This window comes from Malus sylvestris, chromosome 16 (assembly GCF_916048215.2).
Source record: "Malus sylvestris chromosome 16, drMalSylv7.2, whole genome shotgun sequence".
NCBI classification, from domain to species: domain Eukaryota; kingdom Viridiplantae; phylum Streptophyta; class Magnoliopsida; order Rosales; family Rosaceae; genus Malus; species Malus sylvestris.
The window spans coordinates 14,503,776-14,519,827 of record NC_062275.1 but is presented as its reverse complement, the minus strand read 5'-3'; the positions used below and the strand labels follow the sequence as shown (position 1 = coordinate 14,519,827).

The window sequence follows — 16,052 nt, the reverse complement described above, 5'->3', positions numbered from 1 at the left end:
TATTCAAGGATTAAAACTTAATATCCAAAACAAATCGCCAACGAATAATCCAAAAACATAAAGGAAAATTGTTCAAAATCAACCAAAAACAAGGGGGTTCGGCCACTAGCTGGAATTCGGCCCCAATTGTCTTATTTTAACTAAGAAATAAGTCTATGTCTAAGATTCTAATCTTCCATAGGAGTGGTATCCTCCTGAAAGTCAGAAACCTCCATTTTTGTAGTCTTCGGTTCGTCCACTTGCATGAAGTTTGATTCAAACTTCTTACGACGAGAATGATATTCATCTACAACCTTCTTGGGAGCTCAACAAACACAGGACCAATGGTCATTTGAACCACAGCGATAACACATATCGTCATCCATGGTTGTGGGTGCTTTGCCCTTATTCTTGAAGTTTGGGGCCTTGGGAGTGAGGTTTGGATGCTTATGGGCTTTGTTTCCTCCATTGGATGGGCCTTGGCTCTATTGACCTTTGTGGGATGGCTTCTGGCCGCCCCTACCACGCCTCTTTTGGCGTGTTGGGTGCTGATTAGTGCTATAATGTGCTTCAGGCACAGCAGTAGCCCCAGTAGGTCGAGCTTGATGATTCTTCATCAACAGCTGGTTCTGCTTTTCAGCAAGAAGTAAAATAGAGATCAAATCCGAGGACTTGGTGAACAACTGAGCTATATATTGTTGCTGCAGAACAATATTAGAGGCAGAGAAGGTCGAGTAGGTCTTCTCTAGGAAATCCTCTTTAGTCAAAGTTTCATTGCAAAACTTGAGAAATGATCGGATTCGACAAACTTCAGAATTATATTTATTCACAGACTTAAAGTCTTGGAAGCGCAAGTGCTGCCAGTCATGTCTTGCTTTAGGTAAGAATATGTCCTTTTGGTGATTGAAACGATTAGCCAAAGCGACCCATAATGCACGTGGATCCTTCTCAGCAAGGTACTCAGTTTGCAGAGCGTCATGGATATGTCTTCGGATGAAGATCATAGCAATGGCTTTTTCAGCTTCACCAACAGGTTTATTTGTTACTTCTTCAATAGCAGGACGCAAGTTCTTTGCAGTGAGGTGGAGCTGGAGCTTCACATCTTGAATCCACTTAAGGTAGTTCCTTCCAGAGACCTCCAAAGCGGTGAAGTCGAGTTTGTTCATATTCGACATGTTCCTATCACAAAATAAATGGACAAGATGTGGTTAGTGTAATGGAGAAAAATCAATCAATTCACATAGGAGTAAAACATACAGGTTCTAATAGACATGTATTGGTTGAATTTCGGATGAAAAACTTCGGGTTTTCATGGGTGATATGTTGAAGTGAAAACTTTAGGTTTTCAAACAAGGCATGTTTATAAGAAACTTCAGGTTTCAAGGTAATTATGAACTTCAGGTTCATATATTTCTGCAGGCAAACGCAAATATATATGCAAACAAATATGCAACAAGTATATGCAAAAATATAACTTTTAGGTGTATAATTATAATTGAATGAATTATTTGGACTTTGGGCCAAATTAAAAATGTGGGTGAAAAAATATAAAACCCATTGGGCCTAAAATAATTAGGCGAATAAAATTCGGGACCCAAAAAAATATGGAGCCACGGGTGGCTAAAAAAATTGGTCCGTGAGACATATGCTCAAAAAAATTTGGGCAATGGAGGGTCTCGGGATGAGCTGCATTAAGCAAACTCAGAAATTTTTTTTTTTTTTCGCTCGAGTCGCTTCAGGTTGGCCCCCAAAAAATGTTTTTTTTTTCTTTTTTTTTTTACGGGCCGCTTCAGGCTGGCCCAAAAGAAAGTGTTTTTTTTTCTTCTTGCACGCACGGGCCGAGGAACATGAGCCCACTAAGGCTCGGGTTGCAAGGAACCAGGACACCCCAGCGGCGCTGGGTGTCGGAATTGAACCGGGGGGATGCCGACGTCGCTTCAGGCGACTATCCTCGGGGGTTTGAAGCATGTGGGTTCGACTGGGAACCCTAGCTGTGGACGGAAACCTTTGGTTTCGACGTCGGGGTCCAAGAACTGTTGGGATTCAAAGAACCCGTCGGTGTTCATCGAGTTTCTAGAAAAAACCATCGTTTTCGATAATGGCGAGGTCCCAATCACAGCTGTAGGTGTGAATGCCCAAGAATAATGGCAGTGAAGCCGTGGCCGTCTTCGGGTGGCACTGTGGGTTAGTGTTTGATGTAAAAGGCATCATTTCAGATTGGAGCAAGGGTTTTGCTCCGGTGCTTCGCATCCTATAGTGGGCTCGCGTGAGCCCAGTGATGTCGGGGTCATGGGGAAGAAGCCCTAGTTTTCTTGAAATTTTTTTTTTTTCAATTCAAATATAACTCAATGATATGCATATATAATTCAATGAATCACATATTTACTTTGATGCATATGCAAATAATAGTTTCAATGCATGTACATATGTAAGATTCAATTCATGAAAAATATCAAATTCACATAATTGCAGCAATTTTGGTTATGAGGCATACACAATTTTTGTAGAATTTAAAATACGTTAAACGTAAAGTTGGGTCATGCATCATGGTGAATGTTCATGCTATCAGGGCTTGCAAAATATCGAGTTAAAAGTTGTTGTTTTGAAAGAACCTAATTGCGTGATGATATGGATGAACTAGTTTGATGCAGAAAAAAATTCTCCAACGTCAGATTCCTAAGCACAGCAGTAGGAGCGTGCTGATAACGTGTTGTGGTCTATTTTTATCTGACAAAGGAATAGGGCCGACGGCAGAGGGAGAAGGAATAGAGATGTGTGTTTGTAGAATTGTAGGGGAATGTGTGTTGTTATCCCTCCTACATTGTGCCTTTATTTATAGTAGTAAAGGGAGAGAAGATATTCCTTCTCCAAGTAATACAAGTTGTAATAGGAAAGGATAACTAGAATAAAATCTAATCTAGGATTTACACAATCATACTTAAACTAGGAATGTTCACAACATATATATAGTTTTAGTTTGGTTCGGGATTACCGAACCATTAAATAGGAAATATCGATTCCCATAACAAGTGGTCCGGGATCGGTTTGGTATTACATCCTGAAAATTCGGGAATTTCAGTTTGGGACATTTTTTTGTTTGGGATCGGAATTTTTTTAGTTTGGTTTGAGATTTTCGGGAATGTCTTCCAACCCTAATTACAACCTTGCTCAACTTAACTAAAAATGAAAATGATATTCATCATTTGTAGTTTTCTCAAATATCTCATCTAAAATGATTTATGTTGTGAATATAAATCTCGAATGACAATTACAGAAGTTAAATGACATTCGTCTTCCTTACAAAATTAGTGAAGCTTTACTCAATCCAATCAATACGCTTCCTAAATGTTAGCTGGAAACCAGAGTTTCTTTTCCTTATAATTCACGATCATGTTAATGATGTGTGCGCGCGATTGTACACACTCACAAGGGTGGTGTGATAATAAAATTTTGTTCACACAAATTCACAAAATGTGGAAAAATAATTCCAAACCTGGAAGAACGTCAAAGCTCCCTTATGTTTCTATTGGGCATTTTTTTTGTTTTCCCTTTTTTTTATGTTGTTGTTGTTTTTTTTTTTTTTTTTGCCTTTTTGCCTTTTTGTTTAGGCTTGTTCTTCTGTTGTCTTTTGCTTGCTGTTAGATTTGGTCTGGTAGAATTGGGCTGTGTAGTTTTATGGTTTCTTCAATTGAAGGAATTGTGTCCATTCGGAGCCTAAACCATTTTGCGCACATTTATTTAAAACGTGATTAAATGACATTTCGGGTGGTGTTTGGCCATGATTTCTAGTAGTGTGAGTTTATGAGCCACTCTAGCAAGCTTCCTCTTTAGAGAGTCGATGCCAAACTACAATCAGAGAAGGTGTTGAGAATGAATCTCATGTTCACGGAAGGAAGGACATTAGATGTTCAAAAAGTGATGCGAACATAGAACATCTTCCAACTAAATAACAATACAAAAATCGAACCAACAAATATATTTTGCGACAAAATCAAAATAAGAGAAATCTAAATTATTATTAAATTCATAGTTTCCTTTTTTGTAAAAAAGATAAATAGGTGGTAGGGTTTTGGGTAATTTAGAAAGTAAATAAATAAACAAGAAAAACGATTATTTCTAAAATGACGTGGTTATTGATTAGGTTTGGTGTGCACAAGGCACAGCGTTGGCACGCTTGCACGGAGCACCACCGCTTTCGGCGTCTCTAAGCTGATTCTGTTCCATCGCCTGCTTGGTCAGAAATTATATCATAACACAACTTTGGACTTGAGAGTTTGCCAAGTCATCATCAGACACCGTCCACTATAATAACAACTTTTATTTATTTATTTATAAAGGTATTAATATTAATATTTATCATAGAGTTATCCAAACAATAACTGATTTAGTCAACTTGACTGTGCTCGGATCTAGATCTCCGTTTTCAACTCGTCACCAACTAAAAAGGCTCTTAATATTACTTAAGCGAGTGGTAAAGAATAACATTTGTAGTTTTCTCAAATATCTCATCTAAAATGATTTATGTTGTGAATATAAATCTCAAATGACAATTACAGAAGTTAAATGACATTCGTCTTCCTTACAAAATTAGTGAAGCTTTACTCAATCCAATCAATACGCTTCCTAAATGTTAGCTGGAAACCAGAGTTTCTTTTCCTTATAATTCACGATCATGTTAATGATGTGTGCGTGCGATCGTACACACTCACAAGGGTGGTGTGATAATAAAATTTTGTTCACACAAATTCACAAAATGTGGAAAAATAATTCCAAACCTGGAAGAACGTCAAAGCTCCCTTATGTTTCTATTGGGCATTTTTTTTCCCTTCTTTTTTTTTTTTTTTTTTTTTTTTGCCTTTTTGTTTAGGCTTGTTCTTCTATTGTCTTTTGCTTGCCGTTAGATTTGATTTGGTAGAACTGGGCTGTGTAGTTTTATGGTTTCTTCGGTTGAAGGAATTGTGTCCATTCAAAGCCTAAACCACTGTGCGCACATTTATTTAAAACGTGACTAAATGGCATTTCGGACGGTGTTTGGCCATGATTTCTAGTAGTGTGAGTTTATGAGCCATTCTAGCAAGCTTCCTCTTTAGAGAGTCGATGCCAAACTACAATCAGAGAAGGTTTTGAGAATAAATCTCACGTTCACGGGAGGAAGGACGTTAGATGTTCAAGGAGTGATTCGAACATAGAACATCTTCCAACTAAATAACAATACAAAAATCGAACCAATAAATATATTTTGCTACAAAATCAAAATAAGAGAAATCAAATTTATTATTAAATTCATAGTTTCCTTTTTTGTAAAAAAAGATAAATAGTTGGTAGAGTTTTGGGTTTTGGGTTTTGGGTAATTTAGAAAGTATATAAATAAACAAGAAAAACGATTATTTCTAAAATGATGTGGTTATTTATTAGGTTTGGTGTGCACAAGGCACAGCGTTGGCACGCTCACACGGAGCACCACCGCTTTCGGCGTCTCTAAGCTGATTCTGTTCCGTCGCCTGCTTGGTCAGAAATTATATCATAACACAACTTTGGACTTGAGAGTTTGCCAAGTCATCATCAGACACCGTCCACTATAATAACAGCTTTTATTTATTTATTTATAAAGGTATTAATATTAATATTTATCATAGAGTTATCCAAACAATAACTGATTTAGTCAACTTGACTGTGCTCGGATCTAGATCTCCGTTTTCAACTCGTCACCAACTAAAAAGGCTCTTAATATTACTTAAGCGAGTGGTAAAGAATAATATTTGGCTTCTTACATGTCATCATCTCCGCCAGGTGGCTGTGCCTTTAAAAGGAGGAGTTGGCGCTACAATTCATCACACCATTGCACTCACAGACAAACCAAGAGTTGGAGCTCAAGATCACTTAGCAACTTTTGCAGCCGTTCTCACTCTTCTTCAATCTTCAGCAAGTATGTATATGTGCATATTCATTCGAATGAAATTGGATTCTATTTCACTCTTTGATCCATAACAAATTCTTTTCAAAGTTGTTGTTAGCACTCTAAAACAGTCAATCATGCACTCGTCCAATGAATTTTAACCAGGGTGGAGGAGTGCAGGACGAATATCTTGGAGTGTTCATAACAATTCTCTTTTTCAATCTAATTAGTATGATTCTATTAAGATTTCACAATAATTCTCTGTGAGGAGCTGTTATCGGCCCTCCAAAATAATCAATCATGCATTCTCCCTAATGAAAAATATCAAGGCCGCATGAGTGCACGATGACTATTTTGTAGTGCTTATAACAATTCCATTTTCAAATCCAATTAGTATGATTTCAGTTAAAATTATTTTATATTACTTAGAAGTTAATTAATACTCATCAATTGAACATTATTGTATGATTGATTTATATACATTGGTAATATTTACTTCGATTTCTCAAGCAGGGAGAGTAGAAAAAATGCCGTCCACTGTGAAAGTAAACGGGACCACGAACCCAAACCTGAAGAAGTATGAGCCTGGACAAGGCCAAGCAAAATCCGTCCTGTCCCCAGTTACAGATCAAAATGCAGCAACAATAAAAAAGGTGCTCATATTGTATCCTCTGTTGAAAAGATAAAAATCTCTCCTCAGATTATTCTAATCCTTGGGACATCTTGGACCTCTACATCCGTTGTAAAGTTTCACATTGGAAACCTGAAAAAAATGCAAATCGAGCTTTTATTGAGCGGTTTCATTACTAATTATCATGATCATTTTGACTAGTTATGAACTTTGTATGAGCATGTTGTTCAAGATGCCTATAGTTACTAAAAGGCTTCTCTTTTGTGTCCACAGCGAGTATTTACTTTCGGAAAAGGAAAGAGTGAAGGCAACAAGGGCATGAAGTCATTGGTAAGTTTTACTTCACTTTCGACATGCTACCAGTATGAGAAAGTGAAATGCTAGCATTTGTACAGCCCGATTTTGCACGAGGAGTTTTACTTATATCTCAATCGAACATATGTTTATGCTACATGACAGAATTGTTCAGTTTTTACTTGTCCATTGATCTACATATTCGATTTAGTCATAGAATCTGAATTTTGTTCGTCATGTCTTTGCATTGTAGTTGGGAGGGAAAGGTGCAAACCTGGCAGAAATGGCTAGCATTGGGCTATCCGTCCCGCCTGGACTTACTATATCAACAGAAGCATGCCAAGAGTATCAACTCAATGGCAAAGACTTACCACAAGGTTTATGGGAGGAGATATTAGAGGGCTTGGAGATTGTGCAGAAGGACATTGGTTCTATTCTTGGTGATCCTGCAAAGCCTCTTCTTGTCTCTGTTCGCTCTGGTGCCGCAGTAAGAGTTTTTTAATTCTTCGAATTTACAGCCCTTATGGATTCTGTATTTATCTTAGCAATGGCACAATGGACAACAGTGTGTTTAAATAAGAATTAGTTTATGTTGTGCACCAACTGATTTTCGCTCTATGTATCTAGATTTCCATGCCTGGCATGATGGACACTGTCCTCAACCTTGGACTCAATGACAAGGTGGTTGCTGGTTTGGCCGCAAAAAGTGGAGAGCGCTTTGCTTATGACTCGTACAGACGTTTCCTAGACATGTTTGGAGATGTTGTAAGTCTTAATTGATGCATCTAGCAATGTTCATATGCGAAAATTTATGATATTTTTTCTCAAGATGTATTATGAATTCATCCATCTTATGTTTGAAGGTTATGGGAATTCCACACTCATCGTTCGAAGAGAAATTGGAAAAACTAAAAGGTAAAAAAGGAGTTGAGCTTGATACAAAGCTAACAGCTTCTGATCTTAAAGAGCTGGTAGACCAATACAAAAATGTCTATCTCGAAACGACGGGTGAAAAGTTCCCTTCAGGTACACAGTAAAACGACAACAACTTCATATTTTCCACTTTTTCATGGCACAACTCTGTGTTTACATGTCCTTGTCCCATGTATATTTGCAGATCCAAAACAACAGCTCCTCTTGGCTGTTAAAGCAGTTTTTGATTCTTGGGATAGCTCAAGGGCCATTAAATACCGGAGCATCAATCAGATAACTGGTTTGAAGGGAACCGCGGTTAACATTCAATGCATGGTTTTCGGGAACATGGGAAATACTTCAGGGACAGGTGTTTTGTTCACTAGGAATCCAAGCACCGGAGAAAGGAAGCTTTATGGCGAATTTTTAATCAATGCTCAGGTATTTGATACAACTATGCCAAACTTCTCCTTCTAAGTCGATAGTAATAGACTGTTTTTTGTTAGGTTTTTATGAGTAGCTCAAAAATTGAAATGAATAGGGAGAAGATGTAGTTGCCGGGATCAGGACACCCGAAGACGTGGATGCTATGAAAAATTGCATGCCCGAAGCTTACAAGGAGCTTGTGGAGAACTGTGAAATTCTAGAAAAACATTACAAAGATATGATGGTAAGAGTTATCATTTCCATATATGATATCTTCCTATCAGTATTACATTCACATCTTTTTGGTTTATCGGAGCATACAGTTTTTTTAAAGCATGGGGAATATTTGCAGGACATTGAGTTCACAGTCCAAGAAAATAGGTTGTGGATGTTACAATGCCGCGTTGGAAAGCGTACTGGCAAAGGAGCAGTTAAGATAGCTGTAGACATGGCTAACGAAGGGCTTGTGAATAAGCATGCTGCAATCAAGATGGTGGAACCACAGCACCTTGACCAACTTCTTCATCCACAGGTATTTATGCTCATTTCTAAGTTTACATATCATAGGCCGATTTGTATAATGTACCCATAGATTTATGACTTCCTTATGTATACATTTGTCTGATTAGTTTGAGAATCCAACGGCTTACAAAGACAAAGTGCTCGCCACTGGGTTACCTGCATCTCCAGGAGCAGCAGTAGGACAAGTCGTGTTCAATGCAGAAGATGCTGAATCATGGCATGCACAAGGAAAGAAAGTTATCCTGGTAGGCTAAATAATCATATTTATCTTCCGGAATATGTTGAGCCATGGCCCTATTTCATCATTGAGAATCTTTGTTGTGCACTATTACAGGTAAGGACTGAAACTAGCCCCGAAGATGTTGGGGGTATGCATGCTGCTGCTGGAATCTTGACAGCTAGAGGTGGCATGACATCTCATGCGGCTGTTGTAGCCCGTGGGTGGGGTAAATGTTGTGTTTCTGGCTGCGCTGACATCCGAGTAAATGACAGAGAGAAGGTGGTTATAACAGCTTTCCTTTGTAAGCAATATATTTTTTTCTATGAGGTATCAAGAGAATGGTATTAAATGAGGGTTATTCATTTATTATACAGCTGGTTTTGATCGGGAAAACGGTGGTCAATGAAGGAGAATGGCTTTCACTCAATGGATCCACTGGTGAAGTCATATTGGGAAAACAGCCACTTTCTCCTCCTGCTTTGAGTGGCGATTTGGAAACCTTTATGTCTTGGGCTGATAAAGTCAGGCGTCTCAAGGTGACTTATTTCCTTCCCTTTTTCCCTTTTCACTAGTACGAGTACCGATTTCTCTAACAATGTTCATGGTAATGTTGCAACAGGTGATGGCAAATGCTGACACGCCTGAAGATGCGCTAACAGCAAGAAATAACGGTGCACAAGGGATTGGACTTTGCAGGACAGAACACATGGTAATTATTTGTCGTTGCTAAAATGTTTGGCTGTTAACAAATAATGTCAGGTTGTAGATCTCTTATGATATTTCGCATGTTTTTTATGTTTCAGTTCTTCGCTTCGGATGATAGAATAAAGGCAGTAAGAAAAATGATCATGGCGGCTACACCTGAACAGAGGAAGGCAGCAACGGACCTCTTACTTCCATATCAGAGATCTGACTTTGAAGGAATTTTCCGTGCAATGGATGGTATTTTTCACAAATTTGATTTATAAATTTGAATTTGTTAGTATGTTTACCTCATTGACAAAATTCCCTACGATTGTTAGGACCGTAGTATATGTATTTAAGATTTTATCAATATTTTGCTTTAACTTTGTAGTTTTATTAGCTTATTTATCACATAAATTTATGAAATTTCAGGTCTTCCGGTAACAATCCGCCTGTTAGACCCTCCACTGCATGAATTTCTTCCAGAAGGTAACTTGGAGCAGATTGTTGGCCAACTAACTGCACAGACTGGCATGACTGAGGATGAAGTTTTCTCCAGAGTTGAAAAATTATCAGAAGTGAACCCCATGCTTGGTTTCCGCGGGTGCAGGTTTGGTGGCTCTTCATTCTTCACATGGGCTCTCCAATCTAAATATTTACTCCACTTTTAATTTTCCAGAAAACGTTCTTTAATTGATGAACTTCATTCACTTGGTTTAGTAACTTCATAGTTCTTATGCATCATAAACTTGGTTGCCTATCACGTTGGATCTATGTTATTTGCAACTATGACAAAAGTTTCATATCTCAGTGTCACATGTTTTTGCTGCACGAATGCTTCTATGCATAAATGAGTTGATAAAATTTAAACGAAGAACTTCTAATGTGTCAACAGGCTAGGGATATCCTACCCAGAGCTCACCGAAATGCAGGCATGCGCAATCTTTCAAGCTGCAGTCTCAATGAGCAACCAGGGTGTCAAAGTTTTCCCTGAGATAATGGTTCCCCTTGTTGGAATACCTCAGGCATGATCCTGCATTCTTTTTCTTCACTTTCTCATTTCTCATTATTTATTTACGATATTGGATTCATAATTTTTCATTTTTTTTTTGGTAAACATGCTGACTTCATAATTCATTCATACGGATTTGTGAGAAATGCAAAGTGATAGAGATTTCATCCTAAATGAAATTTTTGCCTTCAGGAACTGGGTCATCAAGTGAAGCTCATTCGCAGTGTTGCGGTTAACGTGTTCTCTGAGATGGGTACCACCGTGAGCTATAAGGTTGGAACTATGATCGAGATCCCTAGAGCTGCTCTGGTTGCAGATGAGGTAAGAGTAAATTGATAGGCTGACTTTGTTATTTCCATGTAGATTGAAGAATTATTCATATTCTGCTGAATAATATCTTATTTTTCTTTGATCTACGATGATAGATTGCAAAGGAAGCTGAGTTCTTCTCCTTCGGGACCAATGATCTCACACAAATGACATTCGGGTACAGTAGAGATGATGTGGGCAAGTTTCTACCTATTTACCTCTCCAAAGGCCTTCTTCAAAACGATCCCTTCCAGGTTAGTCGCATATTATGCAAGTCCATGCGGGCTTCATCACGAATGGGTTTTCTTGGATATTACCAGAATCGTCTCACAAGGATTTCTGCAGGTACTTGATCAACAAGGCGTTGGGCAGCTCGTCAAGATGGCAACGGAAAAGGGTCGTGCAGCTAGGCCTAGCTTAAAGGTAACCAGCAATGCACAAGCATTGTATATGAAATTGGGGTGTCAACTTGATATGAATGATGCGTCATACGGTAACAAGATTTTTCTTCTTCCATTTTTCTCTTCTTCTGATAATTTCCCACGTGATTATAAACAAACAGGTTGGAATATGCGGAGAGCATGGTGGAGAGCCTTCTTCTGTTGCATTTTTTGCAGAGGCCGGACTAGACTACGTTTCATGTTCTCCATTAAGGTTTTCATTTTCTTTCACCTGTCTACATAAGTTGCATGTCTATAACCAGATCGATTACTGATTCAAATTCCTTGACAGGGTACCTATTGCTAGGCTAGCAGCAGCTCAAGTTGCTGTCTCAGAAAGATCTGCATAACTGGTGACTCTGAGCTTGTAAATAAATGCAGTTTATCAGTATTCATTCAAGTCCTTTATCTTAGAAACCAAAATAAAGGAGAATTATGTAGTTCTTTTATTTCATGTTATTTTTCAAGAACTGAGGAAAATAAAGTAGACAATGTGTATAATTCTTCAGCTTCGGTCTTTGAAATAAAGTAGACAATGTGTATAATGCTTATTTTTTTTCATGTTTTTTTTCATTTCCGTTCCTGTCATTGCGCTGATCACATGTGTTACATATAACATTGGATCTTTCAAACAATTCCATACTTCTATGTATAACTACAGCACAAGTATAAGATGTATAAAATACGTATGATGAATCACTCAGCAAAGTATTCAAAAAACAATGTTGTATAAACCTCCCCAACCGTCTCTGAAGCTGACGCCTTAGCATTTTGTCACTAGACGATGCAGAGTTCAGCATTTCTAAACTCCTGACCAAGTGCACTTGCAATGCATTTCTTTAGGTAGAGATTTCAAATTTTCACAATCTTCAATCTCTAGGAGCTCAAGAGAAGTGAGGCTACGCATCCCATTATCAGGCAAAGACATGAGATCGTTGCAGGATTGGATTCTCAGAAACTTCAACATAGCAAGGGAGGAGGGGGAGGTGGAGGAGAAGGAGGAGCAGGAGGAGGAGGAGGAGGATGAGGAAGAGGCTGTTGGGCTTTCCAGAGCTGCTTTTACTACTGTCACCATTGACTTGAGCAGCTTCTCAGTGACGTTAACCATAATCAGTTCTTCGACTTGTGGAAGCATTGGCATGGACAGCAAACTAGGGGTGTCCATAATAGTTAATTTGGTGAGGGAAGGAAATGATAGCGACTGATGTTTCGGCGTACTTCCTGTTCCCATGGTGTCGGTTTTTACTATCAGTGCTTGCCATTCCTTCAAGAGTGGCAAGTCATAAAGTACAAGCTCTTTCAAGGAGGGAAAAAACAATGCTTCTCTTTTCCCATCAACCAAACGAGTAGTGGAAGAACAGTTGGCGCCATTGTTGATGTACTTGACACAACTTAAAGAGCATATTTTGAGAAATTTCAGAGAAGGCAGTTGGTCGAATGGCTGAAGATGTTGGCATCTGTTCCAACCCTCAATAGTGATTTCAACTAGACTTGGCAAAGACAATGCGGTGTTGGTCATCAACCAGTTAGGGAATTGAACGCTGCAATACCCAGCTATGTGCAGTGCCTTCAAATTCTGATGGGGTCGGAGGCCTTCCAACAATATGTTATCTCCATTACTACCGTTGTCCTCCTCTCTGCACCAGGATAACTTTAACGACTGAAGACATTGCTTTTGGCTCAAGATTGATCTGTTCGACCCTCTTGTAACGTTTTTGACATGTTCTAAATGAACAATATGAAGCATCCCTCTGAGACAGTTCAGGCCACTCAACTCGTCTAGTCCACTAGAAGAAAGAGACTTCTTGCACAAGACGAATATTGGTAATGTCTGAAGAGAGATCAATTTTCCCAGCCCAGGCGGCATGTGGGTCAAGTTGCAGTAACCATTGATCTCCAGATGTCTGAGGCTGATCATCTTCCCGAGATTTCTAGGGAGGTGCTTAAGCCTGTAGCACCGGTTGAGTTTAAGTGTCTGCAGATTCTGAAGATTGCATATCGAACCAGGCAGTACCGCCAGACAAACATTACCAGAGAGATCAAGATACCTAAGATGAGTCAACTTTCCTATGACATCCGGAAGCTCCTTAGTTCTTAGGTTATGTAGATCCAATGCGTGCAGACACCTCAAACTTGAAATGATTGTACTGTGACTGGTGGAGATCTTATATGTTTGATACTGAAGTGGTAAAACAAATGTCCTTACCTTCCTTGCTTTGAGCAACGTGGTCGGAACTTCGCATGAGGAAGGCAGATATTGGCTAAATGAAACATGATGAACTCTTTCAGATACGTTTCCTGAATCAACATTGCAAATTGAGCATTCGGATCCTGCAACTGCTCGTGCAAGATCCTGTATAAGGTCATGCATATTGCAACTAATTACTTTTCCATCAACGTCTTTCTTAACCTCTTGAAACAATGACCTCCATAACAATTCTTTGAAATATGTATCACCGGTATCTTCTAAGTTGCTGTCTTTACTTGGTGGGTGAATGTAACCTTGAGCTATCCACAGCTGGATCAACAACTTTTTATCGATTTCATATCCCTTGGGGAACAAGGCACAGTAAGAGAAGCATTGTTTCAAATAAACTGGCATGTGGTCATAGCTTAGCTTCAGTATTGCTAAAATGTCGTTCTCCTCCTTTGGAAACTCCCAATTTTCTTTATTTTGAATTGCCAGCCACTCGCTTTCGCTAGTTGTGTATCTCATCAAGCTTCCGAGAGTCCTTATTGCAAGAGGAACGCCTTGGCACTTGTTTGCAATTCTTCTTCCAATTGGCACCAACATCGGGTTCTCCTCCTCCCTTCCTTTTCTAAATGCTATTTTCTTGAACAATGTTCAACACTTTTCCTTTCGTAGACCTTGCAGCACATACGGTGAATCTATATCCATAACCAAGGTAACCTTGGTGCTACAAGTTGTTACCACAATCTTGCTTCCCTTGGCACCACCACTTAACAAATCTATTTGTACCATATTTGACCAATCCCGAAACTACTGAGCACCAGTCAACATTATACCGTCAAGGACCCAGAAGAGTTTCTCTCCAACTAGGAGGCCAATCACAGCGCGACACGTGTCTACATCAGAAGCCAATCATAGTGCGACATGTGTCAACATCAGAAGCCAATCACAACACGACACGTGTCAATGTCAAAATGAAACTAGAAACTCTCTTCTATAAATAGAGATCATTCTCTCACAATATTTCCTAATGTCATTTGTACTAAATCATTCACTTGTACTCACTAAAGGAGAGCTTGAACCTATGTACTTGTGTAAACCCTTCACAATTAATGAGAACTCCTCTACTCCATGAACGTAGCCAATCTGGGTGAACCACGTACATTTTGTGTTTGCTTCCCTATCTCTATCCATTTACATACTTATCCATACTAATGACCGGAGCAATCTAGCGAAGGTCACAAACTTAACACTTTCTGTTGTACCAAAGTCCTCACTGATTTTGTGCATCAACATTTGGCGCCGTCTGTGGGAACGACACTTATTCCCATTCTCTTCAGCTTTGTCAAGCTGGTTTCCACCATTCGTACACTTTCTTTTGACCAGGCATCTCTCTCCAACATAGGGAGCGAAGGAAGCCACAGCACACAGAATGACACCCCTCTTGCACTTAGTGCGAAGCAACGAAAGAAGGAAGGAAAAAGGGTTGCTCTTCAAGCTAAAGTTGATGAGCTAGAATCTCAAAACAACAAGATAGCAATGAAGAATGAGGTCCTCCAGGAATAGTATGAGAAGCTCTTTGAGATGCTCCACGAAACTAGGCATACTCAAACACGTGAACTCGTTACCCCTGTGGACATCAACCATCATCTGGATGCCTCCCAACAAGGAGGGTCACCTTCCTTCGACATGGGTATCCTTGATGAGGAGCGAGTTAATCATCAAAACATTGATCAACATGAGACTTCTCTCAACCCAGCTGCTTGGACCCGAAGCAGGAGAAGTGGAGGAAAACACCTCCTTGCATAAGGGTTGGAAAGATCGAAAGCCGTTTATCGTGACTGCTGAGACTTCCTAAAGTAACGTCAAGAGAATCCCTTCCACATATGCTCGAAGATCAATGACCCAAGGGTTTCTGAAAGACTTGGTCCCCTCCCACGACCAAGGCCAGCTGCTAATCTAGGGAAGGAACGACATGTCCTAGATGAACATGAAGGTACAAGGGACTCTGAGGTATTCCGACAGACTCGCCCTAGAAGTCAGTACGGCGAGTCCAATGAAAAATCACACGCCCTTGCTCAAACTTTCCTACTTCCAAGAGGAGATGAAGACTTACGAAAGAAAATCCCAGTGGTACATGACTCCACTCAAGACCCCCTTGTCCTACAGCTCCTTGAGGAAGTAAACAAGTTGAAGGCCGAACGTCAGGCCGAGATACTTGACTGGAACCAACCCAGGCCTGGCCCTCTCACAAGGAGGATCCTCGACACCCCCTTCAAGCGAAGACAAAACAAAAGCTTAGTTTACAACTCTATACTGGAAGGGAGGACCCAATTGAACACCTTAACCTCTTTGAGTCCACCATGGCATATTGGATGCACACCGATGAAGAGCAATGTCTTCTCTTCCACTCCACCCTCTCTGGCGGAGCTCTAAACTAGTATTGTCGTCTTCCACCTGAGACAGTAGACTCATTTGAGGAACTGAGGAAACTGTTTGTCTCTTAACACATCTTCCAGACCGATCGCTTGCATTC

The 16,052-nt window shown here is 39.6% G+C and overlaps 2 protein-coding genes across 3 annotated transcripts; one reads left to right on the top strand and one right to left on the bottom strand.

Moving 5' to 3' along the window:
- Positions 1-5,809: 5,809 nt before the first annotated feature.
- Positions 5,810-11,870, top strand: LOC126606486 (pyruvate, phosphate dikinase, chloroplastic-like). 2 transcript variants are annotated; one of them, XM_050273873.1, is made up of 21 exons: positions 5,810-5,905; positions 6,389-6,528; positions 6,780-6,836; positions 7,054-7,287; positions 7,428-7,565; positions 7,664-7,826; positions 7,918-8,153; positions 8,254-8,382; positions 8,491-8,670; positions 8,768-8,905; positions 8,995-9,159; positions 9,255-9,416; positions 9,500-9,589; positions 9,684-9,822; positions 9,997-10,174; positions 10,460-10,589; positions 10,769-10,897; positions 11,002-11,139; positions 11,231-11,308; positions 11,448-11,539; positions 11,618-11,870. In XM_050273873.1, the coding sequence occupies exons 2-21, from the start codon at positions 6,403-6,405 to the stop codon at positions 11,673-11,675; spliced, it is 2,760 nt and encodes a 919-aa protein (XP_050129830.1). In that variant the 5' UTR covers positions 5,810-5,905; positions 6,389-6,402; the 3' UTR covers positions 11,676-11,870. The 2 variants fall into 2 exon arrangements, with proteins under 2 accessions (XP_050129830.1, XP_050129831.1); XM_050273874.1 differs by having other exon boundaries at positions 5,819-5,905; positions 6,386-6,528.
- A 100-nt stretch (positions 11,871-11,970) lies between these two features.
- On the bottom strand, positions 11,971-14,119 carry LOC126609139 (putative disease resistance protein RGA4). The gene is made up of 2 exons (XM_050277140.1): positions 12,405-14,119; positions 11,971-11,980 (listed from the first exon to the last, which is right to left on the bottom strand). The coding sequence occupies exons 1-2, from the start codon at positions 14,117-14,119 to the stop codon at positions 11,971-11,973; spliced, it is 1,725 nt and encodes a 574-aa protein (XP_050133097.1).
- Positions 14,120-16,052: the final 1,933 nt, after the last annotated feature.

Bases quoted from the DNA above. Each gene is read 5' to 3' on its own strand.
- LOC126609139 (XM_050277140.1), bottom strand. From the start codon at position 14,119: ATGTTGGTGCCAATTGGAAGAAGAATTGCAAACAAGTGCCAAGGCGTT.
- LOC126606486 (XM_050273873.1), top strand. From the start codon at position 6,403: ATGCCGTCCACTGTGAAAGTAAACGGGACCACGAACCCAAACCTGAAG. The intron at 7,566-7,663 runs GTAAGTCTTAAT...TTATGTTTGAAG, and splicing joins TAGACATGTTTGGAGATGTT to GTTATGGGAATTCCACACTC. The intron at 10,898-11,001 runs GTAAGAGTAAAT...CTACGATGATAG, and splicing joins CTGCTCTGGTTGCAGATGAG to ATTGCAAAGGAAGCTGAGTT.